Below are 13,339 nucleotides of genomic sequence, written 5' to 3' on the forward strand. Positions count from 1 at the left end.
CCATCAAATTGGGCTTATAAATGGGCTCACCTGCTGACAACTATATTGTCCTTATTCACCAAAAAAATTATTTCTATAATTAAATAAAACATCTTCTACTTCTAACAAAAAGAGGAACAGGCATTATTTGACCTTCTATGGAGTGAATGCTCCTAAATGAGAGATTATGAAGTTCAGGGTTTAGCGTAATTTGGCATTCCAGGTAGAAATTGCTCCCGGCTGAGATCTTATGAAGAGAAATAAGCATGATTTGACTTTATATCGAGGGAGAATAAATTTGATTTTTAAATTAAAAATATAAAAATATCGCAGTTTTATGTAAAGCATAGGTTGGCATAAAAGTAAAAAAAAAATGAAGTTAGGTGTTCGCTGTGTAAATAGATAAGAATTAGATGGCATGCATGGAAAAAATTGATGATCATGAATTTAATATACCATATAAAAACATTGCTTTACGTGAAAGCAGAATACTACGGACCAAATAATGAAGCGTCTTTGATTTATTTTAACGTACCTTGCGCTACATAATTCATCAGCGCTCTGTTCTGTATCCAGCTATGAGGAGCCGATGACAAGAGAAAGTGCAACGAAGCTCCCTCCTCCCTCCGCGTTTTCTTCTGAATCATTCTTTGCCTCCTATATAACTCCATCAGCCTCGGCTCCAAACTCCTCACCCAAATCATCCTCGGCCCCCTAGAAACTAGCCACACTAAAGACTCCGGCCTCCACTCCCTCCTCTGCTCGAAGCTTGCTTCGTGATGACCTGTTCCGCAATGACCAGTGCGCTTCTGCTCCCTATTCTGGCCTGCTGTCTGCTTTCCGCTTCGGTTTCCGTCGCTGGAGGAAACTTCTACAATGACTTCGACATCACTTGGGGCGACGGCCGCGCTAAGATCCTTAATAATGGCCAGCTGCTGACTCTTTCACTCGATAAGGCTTCAGGCTCCGGCTTCCAGTCCAAGAGCGAGTACCTCTTCGGCAAGATTGACATGCAGCTCAAGCTCGTACCCGGCAATTCCGCCGGCACAGTCACCGCTTACTACGTAAGTAGCAGTCTCACTCAATTCACTCTGCTTAATATCAACATACTATATATATGTTGGTGAGAACACAACAGTTCGTTAAACTCATGGTGTCTTTATTATGTTCGTTCTTCTTCTCCTGCAGCTGTCGTCTCAGGGGCGGACACACGATGAGATCGACTTCGAGTTCCTCGGAAACCTTAGCGGCGACCCTTACACGTTGCACACCAATGTATTCACGCAGGGAAAGGGAAATCGGGAGATGCAGTTCAAGCTCTGGTTCGATCCCACCAACGATTTCCACACCTACTCTCTTCTCTGGAATCCTCAACAAATTATGTAAGTCGTTTCCCCTTCCCAATTAAAAAAAAATAAAGATTTCTTTTTTTAATCATGTATCAGATAGGAGAAAAAATGCTAACTTTGGACAATATGTACGTGCGCAGATTCATGGTAGACGGGTCGCCCATAAGGGTATTCAGGAATCTGGAGAACAGAGGGGTGGCATTCCCAAAGAATCAGGCCATGAGGATCTACTCCAGCCTCTGGAACGCCGACGACTGGGCCACACGCGGAGGTCTCATCAAGACAGACTGGAAGAACGCGCCATTTACCGCTTCTTACCGTGGCTTCAACGCCGACGCTTGCGTGTGGGTCGCCGGCAGATCAAGGTGCCCTGCGAGGAAGATGGGTGGCAGTGGGGCTGGAGCGTGGATGGATTACCAGATGGATGTGACGAGCCAGAAGAGGATGTCGTGGGTGCAGAAGAATTACATGATCTATAACTATTGCGCCGATCGCAAGCGGTTCCCGCAGGGATTGCCGACTGAGTGCACCATCAATTGAGAAGTGTAAAGCCGGAGAAGAATAACTACAGTGTAACATAGTTAATTGTTTTATTCTTTAATTTGTAATGAGATATCATGCATGATTTGTTCGCTAGTACACGTTTCGTTGATTTTGTTGAACGATAGAACTATTAATAATTTATAATACACTTTACGTCTTTGAAACTGTCAACTTTTCTTGTCTTTGTAAATGAGAACATGTTGTTGGTACGTCTTTGAAACTGTCAGCTTTTCTTGTCTTTGTAAATGAGAACATGTTGTTGGGTTTAAGCTCTGCCCAAGTCTTCCTATTTCTTTATTTCTTTATTTGTTCGCATCCCCCATTGTTTTAACGTAAACTCTCCTAAAAGGGAAAACATATTAAGGCCATGATGCCCCAAAGAAATAAAAAAAATTTTGAGGAGAGCCTTGCAGCACAGCAATTTCGATATATATGGAGAACAACATATTTGTTTAATTTATCTCTTTTAACTTTGATGTGATGAGGTCGACCTTGAAAAGTTTTTAAATAAGAAGGGGGAATTTAAAGATCTTCCAAACGCATATAAAACCCACAATTGAAGTAAACATGTTAGTAACAAAACCTTCTTCAAAAAGGTCTAAAGATAAGCTACATATGCAATATATTGATTTTCCTTCCCGAACAACGACTTCAATCTGGAAACTTGGCAGGCAACGCTCTGATGGGCTATAAATGTATAGCGGTATCTGAAAACATATCTTGTGGACGTCCTAAAGCCCTCATAGTATCAATATAAATATACAAGCCAATATTGTGAAACGCTAGAAATATGCATGCCCAATTGAGATGTGATATGATTGCATCACGATGTCTAAGGATACGATCTATTTGATCATTGTATCGAGTATTTAGATTGTAGTCTCTTACCATAAAGATAGTTGCATGTGCAACCTTGTCAACTATAAGAGTTGGGGGTCGGGGTTCGCCTGACGATCAATGAAATCGAGCCATCACTCATTCTAAATGCACTTGTAAAACCTACGAGCCTGGGCACCTGAGGCGTTTTCCCTGCTCCCCCTTAACAAGGTTCGCAAAGAGAAGGTCATGATCCCCCAAAATTTCTAAGTTATTGCCTCCTACAGGTGATGACAAGATTTGTACCTAGAGGTCGACAAAGGGATAAAGACACGCACAAGCAGGGAAAAGCGGGGTGAGTCCCCGGGAGGTCTGGAAAAACCAAGGGATCAAACAATTCTAGAGAAATTGATCGACTGCTGCGTAATCGATTGGAAAACTTTGATACCTTCCAGCCGCGAGCCGATGTGAAATTGGGACAGTACATTACCTAGGGATGGATCTCTTCCTGCAATTGACAAGATCTGCAAAAGGGGAACAAAATTCATCCTAAAAACATTGGTTATCACCCTCTTAAGTAACGTGTCAGGAGAAAGAATCAATCAAGACTAGTATCCACCAAGGGTGGGGGTCCGAGGGGGGACAAGTGACTCCAATGTCCTTCTGAGCTCAGTTACCTCCTTCATCGGCTGCTACTCCCTTCATTCGGAGTGTTGTTGCATTAATCTGTCAAACTCCCGATCGTCACAAGCCCTGTGGAGCTCATCGGTCAAGAGGGCAACTTCCTCTCAGGAGTTTGACAAAGCTCTCCTTGACTACCCTCAAGGAGTTTTATTTTTGTATAAAAGCAAGTCCTAAGGAGTGAGAAATCTAACTCGCCTACAGGTATGATCATGCGACATGCTCGAGAAGTCTCTCATAAGAATGTTCCTTGAGATCCGCCTGAAAAGTAGAAGACCAAGTCATTTCCCCAAGAAGAGACAACATACACTAATTGTGGCCGACAGGGGATGTAAGTCCCTTTAGACATCAAGCAAGTTGAACTGCTCGTCATTTCTCATCCTTAACCATCCCTCACAACTTCAGAGAAGGGACGGGACGTCAGTACCCTCCTCGGCTTCTTTCATTACACGGTTCACCATTTTTTCAGTGGTATACTGAGGAACAGACATTGAGCACCCTTCTAGCACCTTCTGGACAGGTTGCAAATTGGGTGGAAATGCCTTCAGCTTACTACCCGCCATGTCCCGCGAACGTGGTAACAATCTCTTAGTCGCTAGATGTAGAATTGATTAAGAACTTATTTCGCCAGCCCTTAATCTTGTTTTCAACACCAAGCAAGTGAAGCTTTTGCAATGGCTAAAACATGACAACCATCTTTGTCAACCTTGAAGAAGAATTAAGGATTGCAAATGTCAATTGCTCAAGGGATGCTGAAGCAGAGGCAGAACATGATGAAAATCACGATGGGTGCAATGAATTTTGACAGAACTTGGGTCGGGAAACATTATATTTGGTGAAGACTCTCTTGAGCTCTGGCTATAAGGTTAGTAGGAGACCGCAACTAAACCAATCCTAGTAGAACACCATATTAGTACAACCATTGTTTGTCGTTCGCCTCTTGATCGGCATTCTGCGGAGGATAATCTGAGAATCCGACATATACCTGTCCTGAAGGTCTTTCACCCTTACCCTCTTGTTCATCGAGAACGATGGATCAGCCACCCATATTGTGTCAAAAAAACTGGAGAGTACTTGTGATCTATTACAGTCAGGCAAAAGGATTAGAAGAAAAATAATGAGAAATTGAAGGACTTGGAAAACAAAGTACAAAAGTGGAAGATTTCCGACCCTAAACCTATTTATAAGGCTGGTGCGCAAACCGAAGAACCACATAGAGATATGTTTCACACAAATTGGTATTTCAAATCTCTTAACACAGTATTTTATTACGAATATCATCATTACAGGTTTCAGAAAAAATACTTAATAAATGGGTTTTTTGTGGTTTCAGACGAGGCATACCCTTTTTTTAAGCAACCTCTGGAGGACCATCTATCCATCAAGCCTAATCTGCTCCATTCGACCAGCTTCATTTTGGAATCACTAGGAACTACCGAACCACAGATGGATCCCAACTCAGCTCGAATGTTATTAATAGTGCCTAGTAGCGATGTGACCTCTCCCTCCAGTCGAGCGATGATAGCCGAATGTTGTTGAGAGGCGATCTTCAAATGTTTGAAACAAGACATCCATCTTAGTGCAGATGAGTTGGCAGGACTTTTTATTGTCTATTGCAGAACCTCTACCATCTCCTGCACCCGACATGTCACTGACTCAAGAGGGAGTCTGTTGTACATAGGCTGATCTTGCTGAGAGCTTTCGTCTGCGTCGATCGATGGAAAGGGGAGGGAGGGTGATCAAATCAAAGGATTCAACGACAACAATAACAACTAATTTAACCACATATCTCGGTGGCTCGTCGCCCTCGACATCCTCCATCTCGACTGACATATCTGCGTTTAAATTGAAGGTTAAGTAATTGCGCTAGCCAAAGTCAAAAGAAATTTCTTACATATCCATGAGCCTCTCAAGCTCATACCCAGTCAACCTCTCTCGCTATGGTGCCTACTCTCTTTTCCCCTGAGACAACAACAAAGGGTGTATCGCCACCTTTGCCCTCGAGCTTTGACGATCTTTGGCAGCCTTTTCAATGGACGGGGCCGACGGGTCAACCACCGCGCTGACCTCGCTCGGACCAAAACTCGCAGGTTTTTGGAGCCTCTTTGGAGACCGTCTTTTGGGCCCCTCGGAAGAAGCAACCTGGTCGATCGACTCAAAACCGACCATCTCTCGAATTTTTTTCTTTCTGACCACCTTTTTATTTTTTAGGGCAGATGTCAGAGTAGATGGATACCCCGCCAAGGCTAGTGAGCTTGGGTTGACCTTCTTGTTGCTCGTGCCACCCGACATGACACCTACTCAGCACACAGTAAAAGCTGGCAAAAGACGAACAACCCAACTCCTGACCTTATTTATAGGACACGCCGAGCACAAAAATAAAGGGAGAACTAATCATTAAATTTTCTTGATTTGTGTTTCTCAATTAAGATAATAATTTTCCTTTCCTTAATGCAGCTGTCGCCGCCAAGAAGCAGGAAAATTTGAGGAACTAATATGTATACATCAGAACTATCAACATGAAACTCAAAAAAAAAAGACAAATGACCGAGGGGCAAACTATATTCCCTCTGAGGTAAGCAATCGACCAACAACTCAATGCCAAGTAGGTAAATTCCCGTCTCTAAATCTGGGACAAGTCAAAGCTCTAGAGATGATCCCTCGTTCGATACCGACAAGATCCACCAAGGGCAAGACATAATTCATGATAACAACAAATCTCATCGGATACTTCACACAGGTAACAACAAGATCCGCCTAAGACCTTGCAAATAGGGATATCCAGCTGAGGCGACGAACCGACCAGGTAGACAAGTTGTAGGCCTCGTAAGACTTGAGCCAAAGCTACAAGTAAACCACGACTCTCCTGACAAAAACAATCAACTCGTTAGTCGACCAATCGATCGACTGAAGTGCAGACAGAAACACCTTGAGCACGATTGGACGGTTAGCCTGCTTTTGCTCCGATGGACAAGATCGTTGTTCATATGAGCACCTCAGTAGACCAAACACAAGACACAGATGTCACCCAGTCGATCGCCTCAATCAGCCGCATTCTAGCAAATCATTCAACCAATTACCAATATATCAAAATTCAAATTGTAAAACAGATATGAAATGAAATCCATACAATTTATTAGAATATTAATCATATTAAGAGTAGTTTCCATAATTGTTCCCTCATTTATGTAATTACACAAAATAAGTTCTTATAAATTAGAGACAATAAGACGATCAAAGGGACACACGTCATTTAAACTCTCACCACAGCTCTTACTTCTTCATGTTATTCTCTCCTTCACTCGAATTTTAACTACCACAGTAACTCTTACTTCATGTTATTCTCTCCTTCACTCGAATTTTAACTCTTGAGGCATGTTCATAAAAGATAATTCAGGATCCAACAGATAGCTACAAAAAAATATGTATAAAAAAGCTTTTATTTCCAAACTAAATGAGATTTATGAGGTAAGTTCAAATCATGGAAATCATCGTTCCTTTGGAGGCACTAGGGAGCTTAACAGACTTTGGACTGTCAGACAGAAATATATTTGTAGTCATATCTTTCTATTTTCTAGGTATTTTTATTTCAGAGAGGCAGCGCAAACTTCGGCTAATATTCATGATTATTACTGCACTCCACTCAAGGACATTGATGAATTCTTTATTATTATAATATTTAATTTTATAATTTCTCATACTAGATTTAATATCTAATCATCACAAGTAATCGTTAGACAGCATCATTTAGTTAATTCTTATTTTCACAAATATATATATTTGCACGGCTAAGAGCAAGCTGTCCACATAGGATACTTTAATCTGTAGCATATGTAATGATATAGATGTAGGAAGTTTAGTTGTGCGGTGGAGATGGTCGTTCAGATGTATGCACGGAATAATTTGTTTCAATTTCAGTGTGCATAGCAATAAGTTGTTAACTTTATATATTAATATAAATGTTTTATTTTTTAGAATTCATGTTCAACATTTTGAATATCTATTTTCTATTAATACAATTTTACACTTAATTAAAATAAGAAAGTAGAGACAGAGAGAGAGAGGAGAATCAAACTAAAATAAGAGTCAATTTGGATCAGCTTCTTTGGAACGGGTCAGCAAGTTAGTCTACAGTGCAAGAAGACCGAAAAAACAAATGATTTTGTTTAATGACAACATGCAAGTACTAAAGAAAAAAAGCAATTCATACAACTTGGAAATAAATAACCGCTGTCAGGCTGAAGGTTTTTCATATTTATGGATTAATGATCGCTCAAAAACTCAAAATTCATCATCTACACCAACGTATTTTGTAAGATCTAAATTTTTTCTTACATTTTTTTATTTATTATATTTCAATTTTTCTCAATCACTCAATCATATGTCATGAATATATGCATTTTTTTTTTCGTTGAACAAACTTGAATTCCTTCAAGTTAAACTTTATCATATTATATAAAATTCTAAACGCTTTAATGCAAACAGCGTGTCTTCATTGTAAACAATATCATATTGCCAATGTATACTGCGTGCCTCTTAATTCATCAATGCCAGACAGCAGCCAGCTAAGAAGATCCGGTGACGAGAGAAGTGTGAAGGAACTCTAGCGAGGAAATCTCCAATCTAATCCCCACCTCCTTCCTCCGCGTTTTCTTCTTCATCATTCTCATCCACCTATAAAAACCCCTTCAGCCACCACTCCGAACTCCTCACCCAAAACTTATTCAGCCTTCAATAAAAACTATAAGCTAATAGCATCTCCAATCCGTCCTCTGCTTCAAGCTTGCTTAATGATGGCTAAATCCGAAATGGCCAATGCGCTGCTGCTAACTATACTGGCCTGCTCTCTGCTTGCCGCCACCGCTGCCGCAGGAAACTTCTACAACGACTTCGACGTCACTTGGGGCGACGGCCGAGCTAAGATCCTCAATAATGGCCAGCTTCTGACTCTTTCACTCGAGAAGGCTTCTGGCTCCGGCTTCCAGTCCAAGAGAGAGTACCTCTTCGGCAAGATTGACATGCAGCTCAAGCTCGTCCCGGGCAATTCCGCCGGCACAGTCACCGCCTACTACGTAAGTAACATTCTCACTCAATTCACTCTCCATTGTATCAACATACTATATATATGCTGGTGAGAACTCAACACTTCATTGAACTGATGGTGTCCTTCTTCTCCTGCAGCTGTCGTCTCAGGGGCCAACGCATGATGAGATCGACTTCGAGTTCCTCGGAAACCTTAGCGGCGACCCTTACACGTTGCACACCAATGTGTTCACGCAGGGAAAGGGCAACCGGGAGATGCAGTTCAAACTCTGGTTCGATCCCACCACCGATTTCCACACCTACTCTGTTCTCTGGAATCCCCAACAAATTATGTAAGTCGTCTCTGCTTCAAGAAAAAAAAAAAGAAATTTTTAGCAATTACTTAACGATTACTTAACGAATAGGATTAATAAAAAAAAAGCTAACTTTGAGCAATATGTACGTGAGCAGATTCATGGTGGACGGAACCCCCATAAGGGTATTCCGGAATCTGGAAACGAGAGGCGTGGGATTCCCAAAGAGTCAGGCCATGAGGATCTACCCCAGCCTCTGGAACGCCGACGACTGGGCCACCCGGGGAGGACTCATAAAGACGGACTGGAAGAACGCGCCATTCACTGCTTCTTACCGTGGCTTCAACGCGGATGCTTGCGTCGTCGGCGGATCAAGATGCGGCGGAGCAGGAACGTGGATGGATTATGAGATGGATGTGACGAGCCAGAAGAGAATGTCGTCGGTACAGAGCAATTACATGATCTATAACTATTGCGCCGATCACAAGCGATTCCCACAAGGACTGCCTCCAGAGTGCTCCATCAATTGAGAAGGATTAGGTCTAAGAAGGAATAACTGTTACGTATTGTTGTTAATTCTTTTATTCTTTCATTTGTAATGGAAGTTGATGATTTTTTTCCGTTAGTCTATAATTCTTTTTCATAATTTTACTGTTTATTAATGCATTCATTTTCATTTGGGTTTGGATGTATGTGTCGTTTTGAGTCCTGTAAGTTAGAACCACGATGTGAATCGCATGTCTTTTTCACACGATCAATCATATGTCCGATTTATCGATAGAATATTTCTCCTATGAGGTCCAACTCAAATAATTGTTTTTTCGTTATAGTTAGTAGAACTAGGTGAAGCTTAGTTATGGTTAGGAAGATTAGTGAGGGGTTTAATCATGTTGATTATAAAAACTTCAATTAAAATACCGTAGTAGATGGAGTTAGTTCTAGCGATTAACTTTGCTTTTTTTATTTTGAGGCCATTTAAACTTCTATATTATTTCAGCTTTAATGTAGTTTCAAATACATCTTTATTAGTTTTAGAAAAAAGACATTTAAGTTAAGAGAGAAGTATGGCTGAACACAGTGGTGCAATTGCTTGAAGAAGGTTTTGTCCCTTGGGCGAGTAAATATTACATCTGGACTCCGGATGTCCGGACAACGGCCCGGATGCAGCGAGGAGGGCGGAAGTCCGATTCCTCCCTTCCTTCGCTATATCTGGGTGGTTGTCCGAGCATCCGGAGTCTGGATTTAATATTTCTTCCCCTTGTTAAGTTGATTGCAGCGTGGATGTTGTGTGGATGAATTGATACAGGATTTTCTCTCTAATTGCAACAAATTTGAAGCACTAAACACTAATTTATAGTGTTTTTTCGAGCTATACATAATAAAAGACTTGCTTGATCATTTAGTTATATGAATGCTCGAGAAAGGATAGAAGTTATGAAGGCATGAAAATTTGACCAAACGATCATATTATTAAAGTTAATTTATAAAGATAAAGAAAATACAATATAAGAAAATTAAGCACTTTCATTTGAAAAGAACATAATCAGTAATTAAGACTTTACTCAATAATTTTAATTAAAGTAAAATAATAATTATGTATTTAGTTAATTCAATTTTCTTACTTACACTTAATTAAACTTTAATTAACCCATTTAATTAAATTTAAACAAAAAACTAAACTAAACCTTAAATGAAACCAATTCATTATACAAATTTCAACCAAAGTGAATAATCTAACTCAAATTAACTTAACTTGAATTCAAATCAACTTAAACTAAATTTAATTAAGGCGGTATGAATGTTCAACTTAAGTTACATCAAATAAGAATAAGTTTAATAAACATCAAACTAAATCAATTTGAACATAAACTTGAACTTAGTTTAAAGATTTAGCTTGAGCCAAATTAAGATAAATTTGTTAACTAAATATTAATTAATTTAATCAACTTAATTAAAGCTAAATATTAAACTTTCAAATGAAATCAAGTTAATTAATTAATTCTTAATCAAGTCAATTATTCATCAATCTTAATTTAAATAATGACATAACTTAACCAAGCATTAACTCAAACTCAGAACATTAAGTAAACATGAATCAAATTCAAACAAGTTAATTAAATAAACATTTAAATCAAATCTCAAATTCAACCAAAATCAATTCAAAGCACAAAACAATCCAACGAGCTAAATAAAATTAAAAATACATTAGTTTCTTAGAATAGCGTGCCCTACTTCTCGGGTACAGTGGGCCCCATAAATCTCATATCACTAGCCTCACACACATGTTAGATGGATTGCTAAATCACCAAACCTACACCTAGGTTAGGTCGATTGATTGTGTGATTGTGATAGTGTGGCTTGGTTTGTTATATTGTGGCGTGGTTTGTCGTTTTAGAATGGATGTTAGGACTGTTGTATTGCGTAAATTAGGGGTGTAAATGAGTTGAGTTGAGTCATGCTCAAGACAACCTCAGCTTGTTCTAGAGTTTGATTAATTAAATGAGCTTGAGCTTTATTCTATGATTTCGAGTAGACTCACAAACCGACTAAATTAATAAAAAAGAAAAAATAATATTAATTCAAGCTAGTGTTATAATACAGTGACAATTAGAATGACCAATTATGAGATAAATAATAATAAATTATTTAAGATAAAATATAAAATATCCTTTTTGAAATATTTTTAATGATTTAAAGATAAAGTCTTGAATTTATCATATTTTGATTATATTTTATATTAATTACTTTTTAATTGAGCCGAGTTGAGGCCGGCTTGAGCTTGGCTTGTTACCTCATTGAACTCAGTTCATGAGCCACTTATCGAGCCTAGCCCGAAGTGGCTCACAAGTAGGCTTAACTTACACCCCGGAGTCGGAAGAACGAGAGCGACGCGAAAAAGACGAAGCCCCTCCGAGACCTCGCAATCCTCCGAGAAAATGCGATCCTGTACCCCTCCAAGACCTCGCGATCCTCTGCCTTAGCCCGTTCGCTCTTCTCCGAGCCTTTCGTTGTTCTGTGCTCCTCCTTGCTGCGCCTCCCACGCGCGCGATCCTTTGCCCTAGCCTGATCTTTCTTTGCCCTGTTGCTGCAGCACCAACCATATCATTTCGCTGGCTCTCATTCGTTTCTTTTGTTCTGTGCCTAATTCCTAGCCGATTTCTTTTGTCCATTTTCCTTTCAAGTATGTTTGGCTTTCTAATTTTCTCTTTGGTGTTGTTGTTTGCTTCGGTTCTTTTTTATGGTTTGTCCCTTGTTTTTATCCTCTACTTTGGGAGCTTTCTTTTCTTGGTTTCTCCTAACTAGACTTATCTTTTCTCTGTAGTTTTGGCTTGTTTCTTTTTATCCTGCTCTTTTCCATGGCTTATGCAGCACCGTCCTTCAAATATATGGTTTCACGTAAATCATTTGGGTCTAGAGATGTTCGTTTCTCTGAGGAGTTTCAACAGCAAATAAAGGATACTAATAACAGAGGTTTGCTTCAACAAGCCTCTCACAAGAATGGTAAACCTGCAGTTCTTTTTACTGAAGAAGATACAGACATTCTCACTGAACCACTAAAGTATACTTTAATTGGTAAATTTTCATTTACTCATCCGAAAGTGGAGGTTATTCGTAAGTTCTTTTCGGATTTGCATCTGGTTGGAGGATGGATTTAGGGTTAATCGATAGTCGTAACTTAATGGTTAAGTTGCACCTTGAAGAAGATTATACCTCTCTATTTGTTAAGAAAATCTTGACCATTGAGATGTGTTACTTGAAACTTCTTAAATGGACACCTAATTTCAATCCTACCAAAGAGATCCCTATTGTGCCTTTTTGGATTCACTTTCCTGGATTGAAGCTACATTACTTCAATCTAAAAGTTCTTTATTCCTTGGGATCAATTTTTGGTAAGCCATTGAAAATGGATGTTGCTACTTGTAATTTGTCTAGGCCTTTGATGGCTAGAATGTTGGTTGAACGTGATGTTACTTCGGTTTTCCACAATTCTATTTGGATGGAAAATTCTAATGATGGTTACTGCAGAAGGCTGAACAAGAATTTGTACTACATTATTGCACTAATTGCAAAATATTTAGTCATCTTCTTTCTCGTTGTTATAATGTTCATCCTGAATTGCAGAAAAATAAAAATAATAATTAAGAGATGAATAAAGAGTTGCATTCGGATTTGAAAATCACTAAGGCTAATCTTCCTGGAGAGGGTTCTTTGCATTCTTTAGATGATCAGTTTAATTCTTCTATGAATGAGCATAATAATATGGGTACGATATTGGTTAATAATGATTTGGTTAGTGAAACTGCTAATGCTATTCATTATACCTCTGCTATTACGACTGATTTGGTTAAGAATGGTAATATTGATACCACTGTTATGGTTCAAGATACTGATAAGGTTGGTACCCCTGAAATCTTGCAATTAGATGGACAATAGTTCTGCATGATGGACTGGCTACTCAGGAATGGCCGGAATGCCCTGCTCTTACTTGAAATGAGTTGGAGGAGGATTGGATGATTCAAAGATCATCTCGAAAAAGAAATTTAAAGGTGTTCGTGAATTGCATTATATGAATCTGGAGGTTGTTTAAATCCAGGTGCAGGGTAAGGATGTTGCTAAGCCTTCTATGACTATTAT

General features: G+C 39.4%; 2 protein-coding genes across 2 annotated transcripts; both read left to right on the top strand.

The window, feature by feature from the left end:
• Positions 1-655: 655 nt before the first annotated feature.
• On the top strand, positions 656-1,964 carry LOC110024607 (probable xyloglucan endotransglucosylase/hydrolase protein 23). The gene is made up of 3 exons (XM_020724672.1): positions 656-1,043; positions 1,168-1,361; positions 1,469-1,964. Exons 1-3 carry the CDS (start codon positions 759-761, stop codon positions 1,866-1,868), a joined length of 879 nt encoding a protein of 292 aa, XP_020580331.1. The 5' UTR covers positions 656-758; the 3' UTR covers positions 1,869-1,964.
• Positions 1,965-7,900: 5,936 nt separating this feature from the next.
• On the top strand, positions 7,901-9,309 carry LOC110024608 (probable xyloglucan endotransglucosylase/hydrolase protein 23). The gene is made up of 3 exons (XM_020724673.1): positions 7,901-8,440; positions 8,550-8,743; positions 8,862-9,309. The coding sequence occupies exons 1-3, from the start codon at positions 8,159-8,161 to the stop codon at positions 9,232-9,234; spliced, it is 849 nt and encodes a 282-aa protein (XP_020580332.1). The 5' UTR covers positions 7,901-8,158; the 3' UTR covers positions 9,235-9,309.
• Positions 9,310-13,339: the final 4,030 nt, after the last annotated feature.

Source organism: Phalaenopsis equestris, unplaced genomic scaffold, assembly GCF_001263595.1.
Source record: "Phalaenopsis equestris unplaced genomic scaffold, ASM126359v1 Scaffold000263, whole genome shotgun sequence".
NCBI lineage: Eukaryota > Viridiplantae > Streptophyta > Magnoliopsida > Asparagales > Orchidaceae > Phalaenopsis > Phalaenopsis equestris.